Genomic DNA, 23042 nt, shown 5'->3' with positions numbered 1-23042 from the left:
GGAGGAAAGGAGGAAAGCTTGAAACTATATCTGCATATTGAGGTAACTACATCCCGACTCCTGTGACCTGACCACAGAAACAATCTCGTCGTTTCTGCCTCAAGGCCCAAAGCCCCAGTAAGAATGGGTGTGCCTACAGTCCCGGGAGCCTGGGCTGGGAATGCTTCAAGCTAGACTGGCCAGACCCGGATGTTTCTGGGATGCTTGGGGCCTCACTCTTTCCTCCCTTCCCAGGTCCTGAGGGAGGCCCAGGAGCCCAGCGGTCCCCTCATGCTGTCTTCAGGTAAGGCTGAGGAGAAAGTAAGCACCTGAGCAAGTGGGACAGGGGAGACCCCGCTCCTGGCCTGGCCCAGGAAAGCACAGATTAGAGTGCCTCTGCAGTTCACCCCAAGTCACTTCACTGTGCTGGCATTCAGTTAGCCCAGGGGGCTCCTAGAACCTGCTTACTCGGATCCAAGCAGACCCCCCCCCCCCCCCCCCCCCGCCAACAGAGCTCTCCCTAGAAGCAGCTGAAGAGGAGAAGTCCCGCATCAGCCTTGTCCCTCCAGAAGAGCGGTGGTAAGCAGCCAGGCTCTTCCTGAGTGCAGGGCCACAGCTCTGGCCAGGATGGGGGAAGGGCGCAAGAATGCGACCTTGCATCTTCTCTCCAATTCCCATGTCCCCCTAGGGCCTGGGCTGAAGCAGAGCAGCCAGAGCTCCCTGCATTGCCTGTGGTGCCAGAACTCCCTGAGGTACCCATGGAGATGCCATTGGGGCTGCCCCTAGAGCTCGAGCTGCTCTCGCTGGAGGCTGTGCACAGGTATGAGGGAGGGGTGCTCAAAGGGGCGGGCCCAGACTAGGGCCTCAGCTCAAGGCTCTTGGTCCCTGCAGGGCAGTGGCACTGGAACTGCAGGCTGACAGGGAGCCTGACTTCAGTAGTCTGGTGGCACCTCTCAGCCCGCGCAGGATGGCTGCTCGGGTCTTCTACCTGCTCCTGGGTGAGTGTGGGCCCCTCATGTGTGTGTAGGGTGGTGGGACTGAAGGTAGCGCAGGGACAAGCCCCACTGACCCTGCCCTTTCCACCCCCTTACCCAGTGCTCTCAGCACAGAAGATCCTTCGTGTGGAACAAGAGAAACCATATGGACGCCTCCTGATCCAGCCAGGGCCCCGATTCCACAGTGGTTAGAGTCCATTTACAAACTGCTCATATTAAACGTTGTCCTGCTTGCCTCATTTCTGAATGTGCCTCTCTCTCATTCCAGCTCAGAGCTACTGTTAATGCAGAAAACTGCATTTATTACAGTAGGATGTCAAGACAGATCTGGCCCCAGGCACACCCCTCTAAGGCAGCAAGCAGGGCTGAGGCCCAGAATCTTTGGTGAGGTGCAAGCTGGAGCTTGAGGCCTGGGCTGGCTCTGTTCTCTCTGGCCTGGCCACAGCTTGCGGTCTAGGTGAGGCCCAGCATGGCCTGGAGCTCCTGAGCCTTGTCACCAGGCAGTGAGCCCAGGGCCGTTTGGAAGTTGTCGGAGTGTTGTTTGGCTAGGAACGTCAGGAGCAGCAGCAGTGCAGCCTTGGTATCTGGGTGGAGAGTGTAGAAGGAGAGGTCTTGGGAGGACTGGGCTCCTGACACTTTGCTACCCCTCTGAGCCCTGCTGTTCCCAGCCCCTGCCCACCACTACCCCCCCTCACCTGGTGGGATCTTGTTGTCAGCCAGAATGAGGCTGCAGATGCGCATGAGTTCAGGAGCCACATCTACAACCTGTGGGAAAACGGCAGACTCAGGCAGGAGCACTTCTGGCCCCCAGGACTGGGCAAGGGAGGTAGGACAGGGGCTCCAGAGGCAGGACTGCCCAAATGGGTTAGAAGGTAGGTAAGGACCAGGGAGAGGTAGGAATCTCCCACCAGGGCTGCCTGAGCCTGATACTGACTCACAGGCATCCTAGCAACTGTGAAACATGAGGACCAATGAAACATGGGGGTGTGTGACCAAATACGACTGAAGTCATGGACTCAGACTCAAAAGAGGCCCAGCTCCCCAGGTATGGAACATAAAGTGGACACAGAGAGTGGGACAGTGGACATGAGTCCAAACCTAGCTCCTTTGGTACAGACAAATCTCACTCAGAACCAGCTTCTCAGACTGAAATGTATGGTGGGGTAGCCCAGAGTGACCCAGAGCTCCAAGCAGTACAGTTTAAAAAAACCCTGCTCTAGGAAATCAGCCAGGAAAGTTGCAACTCCTGGCACAGATGGGATGGTGCCTCACTAAAGAAAAATGCGATGTGGAAAAAGCCCCTCCTCTTCAGGTGGACAGATAAATGAGAAGACAGGTGAATAAGGAGTGTCTAATGACAGCTTAAACTGTTAGACAACTGCCACCAGCTCTGCCTATCACTGAAACTGGCCCTTGGAAGCTACCTCTGCCTAGCAGTGCTTACCTGGTCGGGGCTGCTCTGGTAGAGGAAGCTGAAGAGATGACCTATGGTGACCCATTCCTCCAAGTCCTCCTTAAGTGGCAGAGCGTGTAGCAGGGCAGCCAGCACCTGGGCACACACGGATGCCTCAGCCCATTTGCCCTGCCTCTCTGTCCCCTCCTCAGCTCCCAGGCCCTGCCTGGTGACCCATTGTTCACCTGGGGCTCCGCTTTCCTCGTGGGGCTGGCCATCAGCAGGCGGGCAAGGGCCCCACAGATGTTGTCATGGACACAATCATGGCGTTCCCGTGCCAGGAGGGGCAACAGGAGCCCCAGCAGCTTGGGGAAGTGTCTGGGCCACAGTCAAGGGATGGCACCCACATGCTGACCACACCACTCCTGAGCCCTGAGGGCATACCCCCACCCCCACCCTGGACCCCTCCTGCAAACTGAGGATACTCTTGGGCAGGGCGGCCCCCGTGCTCAGCCAGCACGCCCAGCCCAAAGATGGCATTGCTCCGCACCTCGGGGTCTGCCTCCCGGGCGGCGCTCAGCAGCACTGGCAGCAGCCGGGAGACAAACTGGGCGGAGGCGGTACCTAGGCCCTGAATGGACTCCGCCAGCGTCCCCACTGCAAAGGACTTCTCTGCCACTGTGCAGCCCTGTTTCTGGGGGAGGGCAGGGGAAGAGTGCAAATCAGTCTGGAACCAGGACAACTGGCTGGGGAGAGGGTCTGGGAGGGTTGGGGTTGTGGGTAGAGGGCACATGGGCAGAACGGGGCTGGAGCCAGAGGACGGAGCACTCACTGTCTTACATAGCAGTAATGGCAGGAAGCCGGCAAAGAAGGGGGCAAAGGTGTCTCCCCCAGCTGCGGCTGCCAGGGCAGGGATGGGCCTCTCCAGCATGCTCTAGCAACATGGCATCATATTCAGCCTATGGAGTCAGGTCAGGGGCTGGAGCACTGAGGCCAACTCCAAGACTCATGCCTCCCAACCATGCTCTGCCAGTGGGTCCCCAGGGGGCTGCCCTAGGCTGACAGGACCTGCCCCTCCCAGGCTGGGCTTTTCCACAGTCCAGCATCATCTTCTCCATCCTACTCCTACCCATCACCCCAAGCCTGCAACAGAATCCCACTTCTAGGCAGCCCTCCCCAGATGCCCCAGTCCACACTGCTTTCCTTTGCTGGACTCCCACTGGCTGCATGGAATCAGGGTTATGACATTCTCAGCCGTTAACAATCTTTTCCAGCGGCGCTGGCTCCCCCAAGCCCAGGCCAGCTATGCTGCCCACCCCCACACAGTGGAGACAACCCAGGCTGCCTGGTCCCCAGTGTCCACCATAGCTCTCACCTGATCATCGTCCTCCCCCTCCTCATCAGAGTCCTGGCAGGCGGTCTGTGGGAATAGGAGCCAACCTCTCAGGCCCCTTCTTTCCATGGGGGTGAGGGGAGGAGAGGGCTGGCCTTTCAGCCTCTGACCATCCTTCAGGGAGGAACACCTTCTCTCCCTAGCAGCCCCGTACCCTGCTCACCCTCCTCTGCAGCACGGCCTTGAGCACACTGCAGAGCTCAGCGAGGCGCCCAGGGGGCTGCAGCACGAGGATCCCACAGCTGCGCAGTACGCCTGTCAGGGCCTCCAGCACGGCCATCACCACTTGGCACTCCCGCTCCCTGCTCACTGCCTGCATGTAGGATGGCACCACCCGGGCCAGGGCAGCCTGCAGAGCTGGAGACATTATTGGCTGAAGGCCCCGTCCTGCCCCCCTCCTGCCCGCACATGGTGCCCAGGGCCCCCAGTCTGGCCCCACCTGTCCTGCTCACCAGCAGTGCTGGGCTTGGAGGGGCAGCTCTGACCGGCTTTGTGCAGCGCACAGCAGAAGTGACCCAGGGCCTCGTGGGCAGCCTTCCGCACATTGGGATGAGGGCACTGCAGGATGAAGGTGGCAGATATGCCCACTGAGCACAGGGCAAGCACAAGGTCCCCAGCCCGGTGGACCCCACCCAGTCCTGCACACTGGCCCACGTACCTCCAGCAGTTTGAATACTTCTTCAAAAACACTCTCCATGAAGGGAAGGAAGGCAGCACTGTGGACAGACATATGGCTATGGGAAGGGGCCCCTAGGTGGGGTTCCCCGTACCAGGGAAGGGGCTCTGCTCACCTGGCATTCACAGAGATTTCTCCCAGGGCAGCACAGGCATCCTCCTTCTCATCGAAGAAGGCGTTCTCCACGCTGTACCTGGGAGTGAGGAGGCAGCCACCATCAGGCACCTGCTGGGGCAGATCCTGCACTGGCTTCATCCAGAATCCAAGTCTGGATTCCTCTGACCAGAACAGCAACCCTCCATACCCTGAGATCTCTGAGTCATCCTCCTCTTCCATGTCCTCCTCCATAAGCTCCTCTTCCTCCTCCCCATCACTCTCATCAAACAGAAGGAAGGAGTTGCTTCCGTCGTACTGAGGCTGGATGGAGTAGGCACAGCAGGGACTTTGGCTCTGCTGGGTCCAGGAGGTAAGTCCCATCCCAGGGCTGGCCCTGCCCACCCACCCCGTCCCCACCCCCACTCCCACCCCGCTCACCACAATGCCCTCAGTGGAACGTAGTGACAACAGCATGAGCGTGGTGATTTGTGGCAGGTAGGGGGCCAGGCCTTCACCCATCAGCCCCGATAAGGCCGCAAACAGGCTGTACCTGGTGGAGGCAGGTGGAGGCTACAGCCTGCCTGCTATAGCCAGGCAGGATGGGAGAACCCTGGGAAACCTATGGTCCCAAACCAGACACCTGGGGTCTGGAATGGGAGCTCTGGATCCAGTGGGTGGCAGGTGGGGCAGTGCCAGGGTTAGGGTGAAGGGTCACTCACGTGCAGCGCCGCAAATCAGGGTCGTCTACCTGGTCGCACAGGCCCAGCCCCAACTGGCAGCATTCCTCAGCCAGGGGCCTCATGGGCTCCCCCATAGCTCGAGCCAGCACCCCCAGAGTCTCTGTGGGGGCAAGAGCTCAGTTAACCCTGGGATGTGGAGCTGGGCCAGGGGAGCAGAGCCAAGACCTGGGGGACCAAAGGTGACAGCTGGGGGAATTTCAGACATTCTGTCCTACTTCTAGGTAGGTGAGCAGAACTGAGAAAAGAAATGAGAAGGAAGACACCTATGCTGCCCTGGAGGCTGATCTCAGTGAACACCAGGGGAGACTGCCTCTTCCCTGGAGCTGGGAGCCCCTCCCTCACCCAGGCTCTGGATTTGCACAGGCTGAAGGTCCTCGTGGCCTGTCAGCAGGAACTCCCGCAGGTGCTCCATGATGGCAGGGAAGTAGGGCAGCAAAGAGGCCTGGGCAGCTGTGGCTGCAGGATGGAAGGATAGAAATCAGAGCTGCAGGGTGAACCCTGTGCCCCTCCTCCTGCCCCACAGAACACCTGCCCTTGTCTCCTTCTCCTCACCAATAGCTCCCAGGGCGCTCACAGCCAGTTCCTTGGCCCGGGGTTTGCTAGGGTTTCTCAGAGGCTGCAGCATACATTCCATAAGCTCTGGAAGGTAGGGCTGCACCTTGGGCCCTGTGGCAAAGAGTGTACCTCTTGCAATCAACCCGTCTTACCTTCTGGGAGCCTACCGCCCTCCAGGCTGAACTTCTTGGAGTCCCCACCACAGGTCTCTCCCCACAACAAGACAGCGAGCGAGGGAGTCACCTTCAGTCAAAGCTGCAGCTCCCATACCCACCCCTGTGCTCACCACTGCCAGCTATACCTAGGTTCTCCACGAAATTCTCCAGGGCATAGCAGGCCTTGGCTAGGTGGTTTGTGTGCCCGGTTGGCACCGACTTTAGGTAGGCGAGGAGCAGTGGCATCACCTCCCCTGAATAGCTGCTGATATGAGGCTGAGGAAAGGAGAAGGAGGGGCCTAAACCAGGCTCACCCATAGGGCATACACTCGAGTGGCAGTGGCAGCAGAGATGTGTGGAAAGGAGATGAAAGCTCATGGGGAAGCACAGTCCCTGAGATGGGCGGGACACTCAGGTGGCAGCTGCCCTGGTTCTGCCTGGCTCACCTGCAGGTTCTCTGAGAACTGGCCCAGAGCAAACAGTGCTGCATTGCGTACAACCTGTGATGGGTCCTCTAGGCCTTTGCACACTATCTGCAGCAGCGGGGCCAGCAGTCTAGATGGGGAAAGGATGAGAGGACGCAGTGTAAGAGGGCAGGACCCGAGAGCCCTAGGCTCATTTCCCTGGGGAAAACCACCACCTGGCACCACTCCTTGGCCCCCCATAGCAGAGGTGCCCATCTGACTTATATTCCAAACCAGGGCATTATTGGGAGTAGAAGAGAATGCTATTACTAGTTAGCCTAAAACAACAAGCATAAACCAGGGATCCTGGTATGTTTAGCCTTCTCTCTATGGCCCATCTGCACCCCAAGGTGGGGGAATGGATACCTCTGCCGGATGTGGTCGCCAGCCCCATCAGACAGCACGGCTAGCACCAGGAGCCCAGCTTTGCGCTGGTATGGGCTCTCGCTCCTCAAGGCCTCCTCCAGCATGGGCATCTAGGGGGCACAGAGTACTTTCCTGGAGGCCCAACACAAGCTCAGCATTCCTTCACACCTCAGGGGACTAGGCACACCAGTGTATAGGGGCAACCAGGAGACAGTCACTCTTACCAGCTGGGGGCACAGCTTCTCAGGGGGCAGGTGGAGTGCCAGCATGTCCACGACCTGAGAAAGGACAAGAAGATGTTGCTTGACTCCATCTCTGCCTCTGCACTCTCCCACAGCCACCTGACACCCACATGCTGGCCCTGTCCCACATCCCACCTGGACAGCAAAGTGCTTGGGAGTCTCCCCCACCAGCCCGATCTCCAGCTCTTCCTCTTCTGAATCCTGGTCCTCAGGATCCAGTTGGCCCAGGGGGGGCTCGGCAGCCATAATGGGGAAAAGGGTTTGTAGCAAGGGCGGTAACAGACGATTCTTCAATAAAGCCTTGTGAGGGAGGACAGAACAGTTTCCCCAAGAATCTGCTCCCTAGATGGGCTCACAATAAAAATTCCAGACTTCCAGGCCACAAGGAGGTTTCCACTCTCCCAGCCAGGAGCTGGGTGAAGCTGGGCTGAATGAGGAACATCTTTGCCATGGTGCTTCAGATACCATGAGATGGAGAGAAAGCCCCAGAAGTGAGAGTGAGGGTGGAGAGGGGGTTGGAGTGACGTGCATCAGAGGGCACTCACCTTGCTCTTGACTTTGATCAAGAAAGTGAGGGAGCAGAGAACACGTACACGTATTGCATCGCCCAGGGCCATGTTTCCAGCCACCTGCCCAGAGACTAACAGGAATCAGAGACAGGCGAGGAAATTCCCAGCAGAATAAGACGCAGGGGCTGTGCCCACACTAGTCTCACCTGCAGGCAGAATGTGAGGACCTCAGAGAGGTGGGGGGTGATGATGGGCACCTCTGACTCTAGCAGTTCATCCAGGGCCTCCAGAGCCTCACAGGCCTTTGCCTGACAGACACAGACAAGTCATAGAGTGACCATGCTCTTCTTCGGTGAATGAGGCTGAATGCTCCCCCACTCTCCTTCCAACCCTGCCCACCTGGCCTCACCTCATCTACGGGAATCAGAGTCTGCACTGCCACGATGAGCTTGGGCACCAGCATCCGTGCTAGAGGCTGGAGAACACAGGAGGAGCTGAGTCGCACAAACCTTTATGCAGCCTAACCTCAGACCCCAGAAGCAGGTGGCTTTCTCACAGCCCAGTCTCTGAAAGGAACCCAGGCCCACCAGCCAGGCCCAACCACCCACAGGTAACTTCTGATAAGAAAAACAAAAGGCAGGAAAAGAATGTGACACAGCTCTGCAGCCATCAGGGGTGTGGCCACGAAGGCTCTTCACAGGAAGCAGGGGAAGGTGCAGGCCCCTGTCTTACCGTGTCCTCAGTGCCAAGGTAAGGGGCCAGGGTGGTCAGTGTGCGCAAAGAGTAGAAGAGCAGCCTGGGGGAGCCCACCTCCCCAAGGGTCTCATTCAGAAGCCGAAGAAGCTCCCGGTGGTGGGGTCGGAAGGCCCTGGGCAGGGAAGTCACCACCACACTCAGCAGCAAAAGCCCCATCTGTCCAGAAGTAGGGGATAAGGGAAAAGTTTACCTGGTTGATCCAGTGTCTCAGTCCCTCCCTCCCACCAACCGCAGGATGGTACCTCTCTCTCGGGGCTGTGAGGGCTGTGGGTGCTGTGCTGCAGAAGGTGCATGAGCTGAGGCCAGACCTCCAGGGCTTCCTTTCGAAAAATGGTGGCTGCGAGTTGGGCCAGGCTGAGGCTCACAGAGTGCCTGCAGGTGACAGAGATCCTTCCTCACCACCCCTCACTTGCCAGGCCAGCCTCTACCAGACAGCCAGGGGCTAAACCTCCAGGGGCTGGGTGTAGGTCTTTGAGGAGGTGGGATATAAGAGAAAGCAGCTGGGAGAAAGCCCAGTAGCTCCATAGGTGAGTCATCTGGTGAGTTCGGCCTCACTCAGACTGAACTTCAGGTCCATTTTCAAGAACTAGAGTCTTCACCACAGCCTTAGAATCCCCGCCCCACCCTTGGTCTAGAATTGAAGTCCCTGCCCTCCAAGCCCCAGCCTGGAGCTGAAAGAGAAGGTGGAAGCCCAGAGAGGGTCGCCACCTGCAGTCAGGGTGTAGAATGGGGGAGGGCAGGCACTTACTCGGTCTCTCTCTGCAATGCCGTCAGGACCAGGGACTTGATGCTGGAACACAGGTGGCAGGAGTTTGGTACCCGGCCTGCCCATTGACAGGAGGCCTGGCCCCGCCCCACCCTGCCCCGCCCAAGCCCACCTCTCCCGCTGTTCCACCGCCAGCCGCCACCAGCGGCTGCTCAGCCGTCTACGGGTCAGCACCGCCGCGAACTGGCGGATCTAGGATGAAGAAGCAGGAGTGTGAGGGGCCAGGCAGGAAGGTGAAGGGCTGGCTGCAGGGGTCCGGAGCGGGGACCTGATCAGTGGGAAGGGCGGGGCAGGGGTCTTACCTGGGGGTCAGCCGCCGAGATCAGCAGGTCGCAGAGCGCGGGCAGGGCGGCGGGATCCCGAAGAGCGGTCTGGAGCTGCTCGGTGGCCTGGGGAGAGGTTGGGTGTCAGTCGGGCCTTTCTCGCAACCTCCCTCCTGCCTCCGCCCGGCCCCGTACCCGGCGGATGCGCTCAGTGTCCGGCAGCAGCAGCTCCCGCAGGACCTGCTCCAGGCCGGTGGGCTCCATGGCAGCAGCGGAGCCACCGCTACCGGGCCGGGAGGGGGGAGGGACAGCACGTGGAGGCTCTGACACCTGCTTCCGGCGGAAAGGACGTTGCTCCGCGCCCCTCCCGTCACCAAGGTGATTCAACTCACTTCCCACAAAGAGCTCCGCCTCCGCCACTTCCGTTAGGCTGAGCGCCGGCTGAGCCGCGGAAACAGGCGCTTGGCAGCGTAGGTTCCCCCAGCGGAGAGTTCCCAGGCCCCGCTGGAAGACAACTCGAGTTTCGTGGATTCACTGGCTCTCCGGGGAACCGTGCCCATTACGGCAGGGCTCGAGTTCCTATATCCAGACCAAACCCTCCAACTACAGGATCCATTTTCTTAATAAATTTTATTTTGATACTTGTAAAAAGAAAAATCAGGATCAAAACTAAAGGCAACTTAAAAAGTGCAAATATATCCTCCTTATATAATAGAGATTTATAATATCCAGGCCCTCTCTAGGGAAAGAGAGGCCCAAAGGGCAAAGGAGAGGGCAATAACATCATCAGAGTTCAGTCACTCAATTAGAAGAGAAGCTGGTAGAAAAGATCACTGGGGCATGAAGAAAGGGCTTAGGAGAGAAGAGCAATAATAGTTCTGCCACCCAGAGCTCAGTCCATCTTGAGGTTAACATAGATATAACGGATGAACTTTAGGGAAGAAAAAAAGGAGATGGTGCCCAGCATGAGGAAAAAAACGTAGCCAGTGAGTAAGGAGTACCCAAAGAACTCTACTGTCTGTACCGGCCCTGACATGTTGGAGCGCCGGGCATAGTAGAAAACTGAGTAGAGGAAGATGAAGAGCCCGGTGGAGCCGACACTCAGCACAGATCGCCACCACCAGCGGTAATCTTCCCCAGACAACTGGAAGTAGGTGAGCGCAATGGAGATGCAAGCCCCCACGCTCAGCAGGATGGCGAAGACAAAGAAGAGGATGCCATACAATGTATACTGCTCACGACCCCATACTGTGGCAAAGATGTAGTACAGCTCCACAGAGATGGCACTGCGGAGAAAACAGATACATGGCATTAAAGGGTTTATGCACAGCAGGCACAGTGGCCAGCTCAGAATCCAGCCCCACCCTCCCATGCTTCTGGGTCTCTCTGGAGAGTGGGCCCACTCCACGCCCTGCCCTTGATTTCCTGTCTTCCTGGGGATCCTTTTACCTTTGATTAGCTCTCATTTCAAGAACATCTTCCCTGATAGACTGAGAGCAGGGTTCTCATCTGTCTCATTTTCCACTGTATTATCTACCTGCTACAAAGTGGCACTGGCATATTCAATGAGTATTCAAATGTATAACTGGCTGGCGGCCTAACGCTAAGGGGAGCAATGTCTCTGGTAAGCTTTGAAAGTGAGATAACCATATATCTAAACTGATTCAAGCTTAGTCCTGCTTGGGGATGGGTGGAACCAAGTCACGAAATGGTAGAGATGAACCAGGGATGATCACTGAAGTTGGGCAAAGGTACAGGGTAAGTGGGGAAAAGAAAAGTCAAAGTCAAAACCTGAGGGTGATGGCTATGGAATAAAGGAAGGATACCTGAAAGGCAGGAAGCCTCCGACAGTCATGTGGATGAGAGTAGACTTGTACCAGGGCTGGGATGGGATCTCCCGGGCGATGTTCTTGGTGCGACATGGTGCATCAAAGGGGCTAGCGTTGTTCTTCCCAAAGATGCCTCCAATGACAGTGAGGGGGAAGCCCACTAGCAGCCAAACTGTCAGAAGCAGCAGGATGGTGGTAGCTGGCAAAGCCTGTGTCGAACCATTGGCCCAATGGACTGAGTTCACCACACTCCAAGTCAGGAAGAAAGGCACTGCAGGGATGGGCCCCCAGAGGGAGGGTCAGCACTAGGGGCTACATCTTGGGGAACACCCACTCAGACTGCACCTAAAGGGGACAGGGGTGAGACAGCCTGCCACTCTAATGCCAGACCTGTGCTCCTGGATATCCATAGTCAGCTGTTCTCACTGCCTCCCTCTCATGTCCCACTGTCCCCTGAACCTTTGTCTTACCAACACCTCTCCCCTAGCAGCCAGTAGCTGTTAAATAATGATCTGAGAGTGACACCGAATCCACCAGCTTCCTGGGGCCTGTCCTGCCATGGCATCATTAATTCCTAGCACGAGACAATACTTTGGATTAAGGCCTGGTTTTTGAAAGCTCTGACACAAATATAAACATGATGGGATATAATTCAGACACAGGATTGGGAACAAAAAGGTTCAGAATGCAGACAACTACGCCTTTGAAAGGAAGAGCTGGTGTGAAAAGCTGCAATGGAGTGCCCTCCTCAAAAAGGGGGGGGGTATCAAAAAGTAAATTCAAGGATTCAAGGGAGCAAGGGAGTTATTTTGGCATAGAGGCTGAGAACACAGGCTCTAGAGTCAAGACTGCCTAGATGTGAAAACTGGTTCATTCCTTTTTTGGAGTGTAATCTTGGGCAAGTAATTTAACTAGTCTGAAGTTCAATTTCCTCATCTTTTGAAATGGGAACAATATTGCCTACTTCATTCAGTTATTGTGAGGATAAGATGAGATGAAGGTGTGTAGAGTACTTAGCACAATGCCTAGGGCATTTTAAGGACTTAATGTTTAACTATTCAAAAAGAAATACATTCTTGTCTTTTTGACACTTTTCTTATTGTTTGTCTCACCTATCTTCTTTTCCTTAAAGCCTCTCTCTGCCTCTATCTCAGGTTCCATGATGTGTTCAAAGTTCCTAAGTCCAGGCTGGCCTACCAGGGAAAGGGAAGTCCTCACCAGAGAAGAGACTAGTGGTGAGAATGATGTTCCACACCCAACGCTCGCCTCCGATCTGCCGGTAGAAGTGGCTGGACACGTAGCCAGAGATGCAGCAGGTCAGGGCATACAACAAGATGGCTGCCGAGTTAATGGCTCCATGGCGGTGCACATTGAACATGCCCAGCAGTGCCATGACAATAATGCCTGCAGGGTGGTAGTGGAAAGCCTGGGTTAGGTCTTACCTATCCCTCTTCTAGCAATCTCAAAGGAATGAGCCCCTTCTCCCAGAAGCAGACCTCCTGGAAAACAATTCCCCCAACTCTGCTGTGCAGAAAACCCGTAACAGATATACACATCCTTACTAGACCCCATCCCTCAGGTCTGTCCCTCACCTTGCCTAGAAGGAAGTTCTGAAGACCTTTTTTGAACAAGCTTCCTACCTAGTTCTATCCCTCAGGAAAAAGCCCTGGTTAATTCTTATCACCTCACCAGTGCCAAGGGCCAGGAACTGGGCACCCACGCCAAGCACAGCACAGAGGAGACCACGGTATGGAGGGAAGCGGAAGACGTCTGTATGGATAATTTTCCAGCCATTGTCACCCTGGTCAAAGTCATCACCAGAACCTCCAGGGGTTGTCTCCTCATCCAAGTTGTACCGAGCCAGGTCATTTCGAAGCACACGCATAAGAATGACAGCCACAAAACCCACCAGTAAAAACACAAGAACCATGGAGTTGATGATAGACAACCAATGGATTTCCAGTGTTCGGGGAAAGAAACCACCATCATCACCCCGGCGCCTGTCACTGCGATATTCCACTGAAGTCTCAGACCAGCGCACACTGTAAGTGTGTGTGAGGCCTAGGAACTCCTCAGGCCGTAACCCATCCAAGCTGTGGGGCTTCACGTCCCGCACTGAGACATTGGCAAATATTATTCGATCTCCATGGAATTCTAGGTGGAAGTCCAAATGGGTCCAGAGTCCTATCTTGTGGCTGTGTGGCAAGAAGCCACTCTCCTCCATGTAGCCCACAAAGCCCCGGATTGGCAAGTCATCTAATACAAATTCAAAGTAGTACAGTTCCTCAATGGCCTGACGCAGCTGCTCCACCTATAAAGAGTTAAGTCAGGAGTCAGTCAGACAAAGACTCACCAGGGATAGGATTACAGCAGTGTTTCTCAACCCTGTTGATATTTTGGGGCTGGATAATTCTTTGTTGTGGGGGGCTGCCCTGTGCTTTGTAGGATGCAGCATTCCTGGCTTCTTCCCCTAGATGCTAGTAACACCCCTCAGAGTGACAATCAGAATGTTTCCAGACACTGCCACATGTCCCTTGGGCAATAAAACTGTCCTGGATGAGGACCACTGAGTTAGGCCCTGTCATCTCATACCTGGTCCAACAATGTGTTGGGATTCTCAAAAAATATTATGAATTGACAGCGTTAAGGCCTAGGAAATGAAGACAAGGTGTAAAAAGGTAAACTAAGGGAAATTTCCCTAAGATAAGATTTGCTAAAGAAAAAAGGTGGACAGGGGAAGGTTAGGTAGAAAAAAAAGAGAGCCAGTTAAGAAACTGCTGAGCGTTGAATATGGAAGGAAATGGAATTATGTAGGAATGATAGCTGAGATCTTACTACCAACAGAGAAGCTTGGAATCATAAGCCCTGGTCTCTATCTTGAAAAAAACTTTTAAGGTCCTGCCCCTCCATTTTTCCATCAAGTGAACTTAAAAAATACCATCTGCCCTGCGTGCCACACAAGATAGAAGTTAGAATCAAGTCAGGTCATTTCCAGAAAAGTGCTGTGAAGGCCATAAACGTAAGGCACTGTTACTTCCCTGGGAGGAAGGGCTGAGTGACAGCCATCGTGGAGAGGCTGACCTGAGCAGAACTGAGCTGCAGGTGGCACAGAATTCGCTTCTCCACATTCTCCCGAAAGCGAATCTCGTACAAAGACTCGGCCATGCGATCCCCATCCAGCACTTCACCCAGGCTGAGGCTTTTGTGACGTATCTTCTCAGGGCAGCAGACTGGAAGCTGATAGTAGTGGTAAGTCTCCTGGGGGTTATGGTAGGGTCCCACTTTGTTGACATATAGAATGACGGGGTCGCCGGCCTTGTAGTGTGTCACGCCTTCCACCCCTGGCCCACCGCCTGTGCCCAGAAGCAGCAGGACTGGCAGCCACAGGTAGCTCCAACTCCGAGGGTGCCCTAGAACTGTCATCCTTACGGCAGCGGAACCTGTTTGGGGAAGTCCAGCGGTTATGGAAACGAGGGATCAACTCATGACGCCCCAGGACAAGTCCGTGGAATTGCCGCCCATTGGCTCCACTTCCTTCCATCGGTTTCTGCAACCCTCCCTCAGGAGGCCACCTCCCGACCTCCACACCACACCGAAGGCCGGATTCCGCCTCTCTCCCCGGGTTTCCCCGCTCCCGCAGCCCGCCCGCCCGGCAGCTACCGCGCGCTCAGCCCGTTTCCATGGCAACCCAATGCGGCTTCCCGGCTCAGATCCCTTCGCGCCGCAGCTCTGGGGTCCTCACCGCGCGGGAAGGGCTGACCCAAGCAGTGCCAGCGGCCTCTGCAGCCCCGTAGCTGCCCTTCGGCTCCTGCCGGGGTCTCCCCGCCACCGAGCGGTAGCGGCGAACTGGAGAGGACCTGACGCCCAACCTCCACGGGGTTGCCCGCCGCTACGCCTGATCGGAGCGGCGGGCAGGCCCACGCGGGATACCGTGGTCTGCTTAGCAGCGTGCTCCCCGACGATGTGCTGTACAGCCGGAGGCCCGGCCCAGGTTCGGGGGTCCCTTCGAGGCTCAGCTAGTCCGTCCCGCGGCGGTGGGCTTCTCCCGGCAATCAGGAGAGCAGCCCGAGACACGTCAGTCTTACCACTTCCGCCCTCGCCGGCGGGGACCTCAGCTCGGCGGCTAGCTTGTCACCCCGAGCCAGGAGGGGCCCACGCCTCTGTAGCTGCGGCTGCTGGCAACCTCGCGGGATGTGTCCCGAGAAGGCTGTAGTTGAGGCCTGGCTACGAGAATGCGGACCCCCCCTTTGGGGTGAGTCGCCACCGGGCCGCTTAGTCGTCCCCGGGAAAATTTGGGTCGCGAGTGACGGGGCCGCGAGTGCGAGCCCGGCGAAGGCCCGGGAGATGGAGCACGGGCGGCCACCGGGTCCGCACCTAGTGGACGCCTCCACAGCTTTTGCCATCTGAATCCAGGGGACTCACCGCTGGCTGTTGAAGCACAGCCCTGAGTGGCGGTTCGCGGCCCCCTACCTGAACCGGGGCGAGGAGGTGGGCGTCGCCGGGCCAGAACAGCCAGGGCGCAGTGCACGCAAGAGTATTCCAGTCAGACTCCTCTCATCTCTTCATTTCCACCTATCATGGATGGTCCCCGCCCCCGCAAAAAAACACAAAACTAAACAAAACAAACGTAAAAAAGAATTTCTTCACGTGGTTATACTAGAAGTTTCTCGTGCGTACCGTCACCGTTATGCGCCCGACACTAAGGAAGCCTGAGTCGTGTCTGATGTTGAAGCACGGAAGCCATAGGGTGCCTGCCCCTTTACCCCATGAATTGGGCAGCCTGGGAGGATTATTGCTAATTGAAGGCCTTGTTCATTCGTCTCTTTCGTTGCTGTCATTTTTATTTGTGTATGCATTTGGGCTTCTCTTAATTTTGTATTGCATGTCACTTTGAAAATGTTTATTCTTGTCTATGTAATTTAAGGGGGACCTGCCCTCTGGGTAGTTTCTCTACAGATCAGCCCCTGAGGCAGTGACTTCCCACTGGCCACTTGGGAGCAACGTGTAAGGAAAGAGATTTAAGTTCCCTCACCCCAAGGGAATAGGTAGAGTGGAATATCACAGGTGGCTTCTGGCCTGAAAATCCTTCATTTTGCCCACTTCGTAATTTTTGCCCTATCTGACCTATTCCTTCTGTAGATGTAGTGAGGTTATAGGAAGTAGGGGATGGGATGAATTTTTTTATGGCAAGCAACTAATTTTGCCATTAGAAAGTAACTTACAGTGGTTTGGGAATCATCCTTAACTGACAACTGCCTGGTTCTTAAAGCCAGAAACCTGGGCCTGTTTCACAACACCTTCCCCTCAAATCAGCAACACCAAGCTCCCATCCACTTACTTCCTGAGTATCTTCCCTCCACCACTGCCTTGGTTCAGGCTTCATCCTCTCTCACCTAAATTTACCATGGCATCATTTCCTTAATTTCCTGACCATTTCCCCCTTGGGTCCATTTTCCACACTGTTGCTGGAAGGATTATTTTTTCAATCTTAAAAAATTCTCCCCTGCCTACGATAGTGGTTCTAAAACTTTGGTGTGCACCAGATTCAGCTAGAAGCTTATTAAATCACAGATACATAGGTCCCACCAGATCAGAATCTCAGGGGAATGGGCACCTGGGCGTCAGTTTTTTTTTTCCTTTAACAAGCTCTGATTTTGAAGCACATCAGAATTTAAGACTATAAGACTATAAATATAATGAATAAAGTTAAAATAGCTTGGATTATGAAGCCTTTCAGATCTGGGTCCTAATTCCAAGTACATTCCCTTTCTGGAACCCTATCCTGTATTCAAATTGAAATCACCTTTCCAGAATATCCTGTTCTGTCAAGTCTGCTCACCTCATAGTGTTCCTCCTGCCTATTTTGCCCAATCTACCATTACTTACTTACCTGGTGAGATTGCTGTCTCTTGAATGGTGCAAATGTCGCCTCTGTAAAGCTGTCCCTTATATCTTCCAGACTTTTGACAGCACTTTATCTCACTGTACTGTTACCTTCTTGTGTCTGTCTTGCTGACTGCTAACTCCTCATAGGTAGACTTATTTATCCATCTTTATATCCTTAAGACCCAGCAATGTCTTTGAATATAGTAGGCTGCTAAATTCGTGATCCTTGAGTGAACTGGTTTAACTTCACACCCCTACCCCGACCCCTCTGCTATACATGATGAGAGAACAGAGCTACCGCCAAGTACCTATCTGAAAGTAGGGGTCAGCTTGTGGAAGCTGAAGATGGGTGGGCCTGAGTGGGCCTCCTTATCATAGTATGCCCTGGACAACTGCTAAATTGAGGATATACCTCTCTGGTTTCCACATTTAGGACCTTGGAACCATTCTGTCAGCAAACCATCAGTAAATGGGAATTTGCCAGTAGCTTGTGGCATAACTGTTCTTTGGATTTTTGTGTTGTTTTGTGGCAGAGAATGGAGATAAGATTAAGGGTTTAGATTCTTGTGTTTTCTCTGTCCACAACAAAACTTAAATTTAAATCACTCCTCTCTGACTACAACATCCTGTCCTCACTCTGTTGTTCTGTTTTTCTGTTTTTGTGAAACCTGCAACTAACTCTTTCTTCCTTTTGGCCTCTTTATAGTTTGTCCTTACCCATGCAGCAGCTTAGATTCTGCATTCCATCATTTCACCCTCATTCTTGCTTGTGTTCTTGATGCCTCTGTCCCATTGTTTGTTTTTATTTCTTATTTTTTAATTATCTTTTTTTAAAGTTGACAGATCACAAGAAACGTTACATTAAAAAACATAAGAGGTTCCCATATACCCCACTCCCCACCCCATTGTTTGTTCATTGCAGCTGCCAGGCAAAACTCTGATCTTGGGTCAATTCAAACATCAATATTCAAGCACCTATACCTAGGATGTAAAAAGAATCCCAACACTATAACAATGTTTGTCTGTAAGCTGTGCTTTCTGACCTCCTTTGGTCACAATTGCTGCCCAGGGAACCTGCTCATTTTCCAAATCAGCTTTTCCATTCTTCACAACCTGTTCTTCTCAAACCTTGGGCTCCCCATACTCCCTCTTCTACTGGCAGTTGACCTTGCTCAATAGCCTAGTAGGTAACACAAGCAAGAAAAGCAATTAGAGACATAAATTAGGTGCCGTAATAGAGAACGTAGTTGGGCTGTGAGAACACCCAGGAGTGAGGGATATCTAACTTAAACAGTAAACAGTTAGTAAAAGCTTCTTTGAAACAGTACCTAAGCTAAGTCCTGAAGGAGGAGTAGGAGTATGCCAGGAAAACTCAGGGACAAACAAGTCGGAGGGAGAAAAGGAAAAGCAATTCGGTTTGGCTGGGGCACTGTGTGTGTGCTAAAAGATAAAAACTGGAGAGGCAGGCAGGGTCAGATGTTAAAACTACATGAAAGAATTTGGACTTGATCCTGAACAGAATGGGGAGATGTTGGATTGTTTTATTTTTTATTTTTTTTTATTTTTTTTAAAGATTTATTTATTTATTTAATTTCCCCCCCTCCCCTGGTTGTCTGTTCTTGGTGTCTATTTGCTGCGTCTTGTTTCTTTGTCCGCTTCTGTTGTCGTCAGCGGCACGGGAAGTGTGGGCAGCGCCATTCCTGGGCAGGCTGCTCTTTCTTTTCACGCTGGGCGACTCTCCTCACAAGCGCACTCCTTGCGCGTGGGGCTCCCCTACGCGGGGGACACCCTTGCGTGGCACGGCACTCCTTGCGCGCATCAGCACTGCGCATGGCCAGCTCCACACGGGTCAAGGAGGCCCAGGGTTTGAACCGCGGACCTCCCATATGGTAGACCGACGCCCTAACCACTGGGCCAAAGTCCGTTTCCTGGATTGTTTTAAATGGGAATAAAATCAGATTTAGCCCTTGGACTTCAGGGTCAACAGACTAGAGGGATGCAAAAGACTTGCAAGAGCAATCAATTAAATGGAGGCTTGAACTAAGGTAGTGGCAGTGAGCTTGGAGAAACATGAATGTATTATTAGGAGGCAGAAGCGCCAGGATTTGGTGATAGATTGGATGTGGGGTCTGAGACAGGGAGGCGGCTGAGGTTAACATTCAGGTGTTTTTAATCTGAGGGCAACTAGTGTAGAACTCACAGAAAGGGGAAGAAAGTAGTTTAGTTTTGGACTTGGTGAATTTAACATGCCTGGCTGAGACATGTCCAGAGATATCTGGAACAGAACTGGAAATTAGGAACAGTAAGCATAAATATGGTGATTGAAACCTTGGGAGTGGATGAGATCCTTAAGGGAGGTTGTGCAGGTCTGAGAAAAGGCCTGTGCTAGAATCCTCAAGGATATGGTTAAGAGATAGCTGGAAGATGAGGCTCTGATGGAGGCTGAGGAATGGTGGAGGCTGAGGAATGGCCAGAAGGATGAAAACTAGTGTGTTCAGGGTCATGGAAGCCAAGATAAGAATGCATTTCAAGGTTAGATTCCTTCGAACATGCTTCCATAACTGTGCAACTCCTGTACAACTACTCTGTTCTAACAGTTTCTTATGCTAGATTGTAAACTCTACAAGCCTGGGGGTGTCTGTTGGCCTTATTGCTTGTTTTATCCCAGTACTCAGCACACTGCCTGACACATAGTAGGTGCTCAACAAACATGGATTAATGAAGGGAACAGATCTATTGGGGGAATCTCACCAGATTGCAGAAGCTTCCTCTAGGAATCAATATATTCCAAACCACATTTAATTCTTAAGTGTTGTGGCCAATGGTGAATAGAAAGTAGATTGTGATGTGTGCAGAATGTGGGCTCTTCGAGAGTTCCGTAACCAAGAGGAGGAAGAAGTAACAACAGCCAGTGGGGACAAAAGAACTGCTGCTCCTTTCCTTCCCCCTCCAAATTCCTAGCGGAGAGCTGAGCCCAGCATCCCAGACTTGGCTGACTAGTTAGGCCAACATTTGGAGACTAATTTCACTTCAGGGCCCCAGCCCTCAGCAACTCAACATATAGGTCTGAGCAGACAGGAGGCTTGGAAGTGCAGAGCCCCCTGTTCTCAGCAAGTCCACCACCATGGGGAAGGGGAACACCTTAGAGGCACCACCAAGCTCCTCGGTGTACCGCTCTGTTATGGAGGAGTATGGATATGAGGTGGGCAAGGTCATTGGCAATGGCTCCTATGGGACAGTGTATGAGGCTTACTACACAAAACAGAAGGTCAAGGTGGCTGTCAAGATCATCTCAAAGAAGAAGGCCTCTGAGGACTATCTTACCAAGTTCCTGCCCCGTGAGATACAGGTCAGAAAGGGGGCTGGAAGAGGGAACTGGAGCTTGGTACCAAGCTGCTTGAGACTTCTCTCAGGAGGGGTATGGCAAGGAAAGGATGGGACCAAAACCTCCCAGACCAGAACTGAACGTCTCAGTAAGCAGCTAGGAAAATTCCTTGATGTCAAAATTCAATTTCTTTCCCACCCACCCACTTACCTCTAGACCCTCAAAAAGTCAAAAGTGCAAAAAGGTTTGCTCACAAGCCACAGGGCACTTGTCTACCAGCCCTCTGGTAGATGGGTTGGTCCTGTTCAAAAGTTCTAAGTAAGTAGCCGTTGGAGAGTAGGGGAGGGCTGGGAGCACAGCCAGGGTTCTCCCTTCCTAGGTTTGATGAGTCCCTCTTCTGGAGCCAGGTAATGAAGATCCTGCGGCACAAGTACCTCATCAACTTCTATCAGGCCATTGAGACCACATCCCGAGTGTACATCATTCTGGAGCTGGCCCAGGGTGGTGATGTCCTTGAATGGATCCAACGCTATGGGGCCTGCTCTGAGCCTCTTGCTGGCAAGTGGTTTTCCCAGATGACCCTGGGCATCGCCTACCTGCACAGCAAAGGCATCGTGCACCGGTGAGGGCACTGCCACCCGGACTGGGGCCTTTGGGCTCTCAAGGGGGTTTTATGCACATCTCCTATTTTCTACCCTCTTTCTTCTTCCCTTGATCACCTTCCTCAATATCTAGGGCCATTCATCCTCTCTGTTTTAATCATCTGCTCAAGAACATTTATTAAGTACCTACTGTACAGAGCACTTTGTAAAATACAATGGTGAGCTCCCAGTGGTCCCCAAGGACCATTCCCCCCCACCACACACACACACTGCTTTGGGCTCTGCTGACAACTCTGGGGCTCTCCTTCCTCTCTACCTTGTCCCCTCTTAATGGTGTTTCCCTCCCACTTTGCTTTTCCTCTCTATCCCTGGCCCTTCAGCTCCCGGTCTAATACTAAGCCCTCTCCCCAGCCTGACCCCCAGCCTTTCTGCTGCTGGTAGGGACTTAAAGTTGGAGAACCTGTTGCTGGACAAGTGGGAGAACGTGAAGATATCAGACTTTGGCTTCGCCAAGATGGTGCCTTCTAGCCAGCCTGTGCGTAATAGCCCTTCTTACCGCAACATGAACTGCTTTACCCACCTCAGCCAGACCTACTGTGGCAGCTTTGCTTATGCCTGCCCGGAAATCTTGCTAGGCTTGCCTTACAACCCTTTCCTGTCTGACACCTGGAGCATGGGCGTCATCCTCTACACCCTAGTGGTGGCTCGTCTGCCCTTTGATGACACCAATCTCAAGAAGCTGCTGAGAGAGACTCAGAAGGAGGTCACTTTCCCATCTAACATGACCATCTCCCAGGAGTGCAAGGTGCTGGCTCCCCCAGGAGGGCTGAGGCCTCAGGGACGTCCCACAGGGAGGGGTGACTTGCTGCCTTAGGCCTCTCACACCTGGGTGTAATGGGGCGAAGGCCCTTCCCAAATCAGCCAGCACACATTCTAGGCCCCGCCCTGTAAGACTGGGGAGGGTTTCAAGGAGTACCTACTGGGTTCCAAATCTTAGATGTGCATAAAAGCAGGTTCCAGCCTAAGAGGCAAAAGAGGATCATGCAAGGGACTCCAAGGAACCCTTCCCTTCCCCTCCAGGGAGTTACCTGCACAGAAGCCTGGCTCTCCGGTGTGAAATCAGGTCCATGTCCCCTTTCACCAGAGTGGTGTGAAGGGCTATCCAGCTTCTCTCTTAGGTCCAGCTATTTATTGCCTGTGTGGCACAATGGGGGGCAAGCTCAGCCAAGACTTCTCTCTCCCCTGCCCTAGAACCTGATCCTCCAGCTGTTACGCCAAGCCACCAAGCGTGCCACCATCCTAGATGTCATCAAGGATCCCTGGGTGCTCAAGTTCCAGCCTGAGCAGCCTACCCACGAGATCAGGCTGCTGGAGGCTATGTGCCAGCCCCCTGGCAACAGTACTCGACACCAGTCTTTGGAGATCAAGACCTAAAATATGGGGGGGGGGGGGGGGGGGAGGCTGAGAGAAGGGCAAAGCAAAGCAGGAGGGTCTGGGGCCAAAATCTTTTGTACCAAAAATAAATCTAATTCTCATTTAGTTTCATCAGCCAAGGTCAAAGACAGTCTTTGCTCCAGAGAACCTTAGCAGGGAAGAATGCTGTGGGTAGGAGGTCTATTTCTTCCCAGATCCCGTAACCAGTAATCTTGGACCCTGTAAGGCAACACTGTAATTCACAGTGTGGCTCATATGTGCCTCCTGGGGGAGGGTGTACTCAGATTAATACCCACTTTCGGGAAGCTTTTTTCCCAGCTAAGTATGTGCTCATTACTTTACACCTTCGTGCTCTCTAAATGTTCAAGCAGTGCAGCAAAGGCCTTGGCGGCTCTGCTTTGGTCATGGCTCTGCCTGTGTATAATCCAAAGGGATAGCGTTTTTTTTTTCCTTTTAAAATGTGTATCAGGGGGTGAAAAGTACCTTGGTTCCTTCCTCCTCCTCCAAATGTCCCCTTAACCACTACTGAAACAATCCTGGCGAGTCGGGCCCCTCACACCTGGGACAGCAGCTGTCTACCTCATATGGGTCAGCCAGCCAGAGAGTAGCAGAGTTCAA

The 23042-nt window shown here is 53.6% G+C and overlaps 4 protein-coding genes and 1 long non-coding RNA gene across 8 annotated transcripts in view; 3 read left to right on the top strand and 2 right to left on the bottom strand.

Moving 5' to 3' along the window:
* The window catches only part of REC8 (REC8 meiotic recombination protein), a 5530-nt gene extending 4317 nt beyond the window's left edge, over positions 1-1213 (top strand). Inside the window, exons 9-13 of the mRNA XM_058289236.2 lie at positions 175-283; positions 492-558; positions 668-799; positions 871-977; positions 1075-1213. Coding sequence (XP_058145219.1) covers positions 175-283; positions 492-558; positions 668-799; positions 871-977; positions 1075-1166 — 507 coding nt within the window. The 3' untranslated portion in view covers positions 1167-1213. The remainder of the gene's footprint in view (positions 1-174; positions 284-491; positions 559-667; positions 800-870; positions 978-1074) is intronic.
* A 42-nt stretch (positions 1214-1255) lies between these two features.
* Positions 1256-9730, bottom strand: IPO4 (importin 4). The gene is given in 31 exon segments (XM_004463379.5): positions 1256-1558; positions 1670-1739; positions 2419-2523; positions 2613-2745; positions 2853-3061; positions 3200-3283; positions 3285-3326; positions 3743-3787; positions 3924-4117; positions 4213-4318; positions 4419-4476; positions 4552-4629; positions 4741-4853; positions 4971-5082; positions 5252-5372; positions 5615-5728; positions 5825-5938; positions 6129-6258; positions 6429-6537; positions 6813-6922; positions 7037-7090; positions 7190-7354; positions 7600-7683; positions 7770-7871; positions 7973-8038; positions 8296-8475; positions 8562-8691; positions 9068-9109; positions 9198-9277; positions 9388-9474; positions 9544-9730. Coding segments are annotated over 31 exon segments (3237 nt in total). The 5' UTR covers positions 9613-9730; the 3' UTR covers positions 1256-1427.
* A 229-nt stretch (positions 9731-9959) lies between these two features.
* TM9SF1 (transmembrane 9 superfamily member 1) lies at positions 9960-15606 on the bottom strand. Of its 3 annotated transcripts, none has more exons than XM_071214002.1 (6): positions 14920-15606; positions 14259-14617; positions 12867-13488; positions 12396-12581; positions 11175-11448; positions 9960-10634 (listed from the first exon to the last, which is right to left on the bottom strand). In XM_071214002.1, exons 2-6 carry the CDS (start codon positions 14598-14600, stop codon positions 10241-10243), a joined length of 1818 nt encoding a protein of 605 aa, XP_071070103.1. In that variant the 5' UTR covers positions 14601-14617; positions 14920-15606; the 3' UTR covers positions 9960-10240. The 3 variants fall into 3 exon arrangements, with proteins under 3 accessions (XP_071070103.1, XP_023445971.2, XP_071070104.1); XM_023590203.3 differs by lacking the exon at positions 14920-15606 and adding an exon at positions 14838-14909; XM_071214003.1 differs by lacking the exon at positions 12396-12581.
* Positions 15302-15815, top strand: LOC105746597 (uncharacterized). Its single transcript, XR_001118909.4, has 2 exons — positions 15302-15429; positions 15591-15815. It is a non-coding gene; the product is annotated as an uncharacterized lncRNA (long non-coding RNA).
* Positions 15816-20086: 4271 nt separating this feature from the next.
* On the top strand, positions 20087-22426 carry TSSK4 (testis specific serine kinase 4). 2 transcript variants are annotated; one of them, XM_058293679.2, is made up of 4 exons: positions 20087-20412; positions 20796-21010; positions 21432-21795; positions 22242-22426. In XM_058293679.2, exons 1-4 carry the CDS (start codon positions 20188-20190, stop codon positions 22422-22424), a joined length of 987 nt encoding a protein of 328 aa, XP_058149662.1. In that variant the 5' UTR covers positions 20087-20187; the 3' UTR covers positions 22425-22426. The 2 variants fall into 2 exon arrangements, with proteins under 2 accessions (XP_058149662.1, XP_023445975.1); XM_023590207.3 differs by having other exon boundaries at positions 21402-21795.
* The last annotated feature ends 616 nt before the right edge of the window (positions 22427-23042 follow it).

This window comes from Dasypus novemcinctus, chromosome 3 (assembly GCF_030445035.2).
Source record: "Dasypus novemcinctus isolate mDasNov1 chromosome 3, mDasNov1.1.hap2, whole genome shotgun sequence".
Taxonomy (NCBI): domain Eukaryota; kingdom Metazoa; phylum Chordata; class Mammalia; order Cingulata; family Dasypodidae; genus Dasypus; species Dasypus novemcinctus.
The sequence above is the reverse complement of the archived record's forward strand: the minus strand, read 5'-3'. Positions and strand labels throughout refer to the sequence as shown.

What these genes read in the sequence shown, in the direction of transcription:
- TM9SF1 (XM_071214002.1), bottom strand. Translation starts at nt 14,600, where the DNA reads ATGACAGTTCTAGGGCACCCTCGGAGTTGGAGCTACCTGTGGCTGCCA. An exon ending in CACCACTAGTCTCTTCTCTG is followed by an intron (nt 11,449 to 12,395) that starts GTGAGGACTTCC and finishes CCATCCCTGCAG; the next exon opens with TGCCTTTCTTCCTGACTTGG. An exon ending in GGAGGCTTCCTGCCTTTCAG is followed by an intron (nt 10,635 to 11,174) that starts GTATCCTTCCTT and finishes TTTTCTCCGCAG; the next exon opens with TGCCATCTCTGTGGAGCTGT.
- TSSK4 (XM_023590207.3), top strand. Translation starts at nt 20,188, where the DNA reads ATGGGGAAGGGGAACACCTTAGAGGCACCACCAAGCTCCTCGGTGTAC. An exon ending in AGCAAAGGCATCGTGCACCG is followed by an intron (nt 21,011 to 21,401) that starts GTGAGGGCACTG and finishes CCCTCTCCCCAG; the next exon opens with CCTGACCCCCAGCCTTTCTG. An exon ending in CCATCTCCCAGGAGTGCAAG is followed by an intron (nt 21,796 to 22,241) that starts GTGCTGGCTCCC and finishes CCCCTGCCCTAG; the next exon opens with AACCTGATCCTCCAGCTGTT.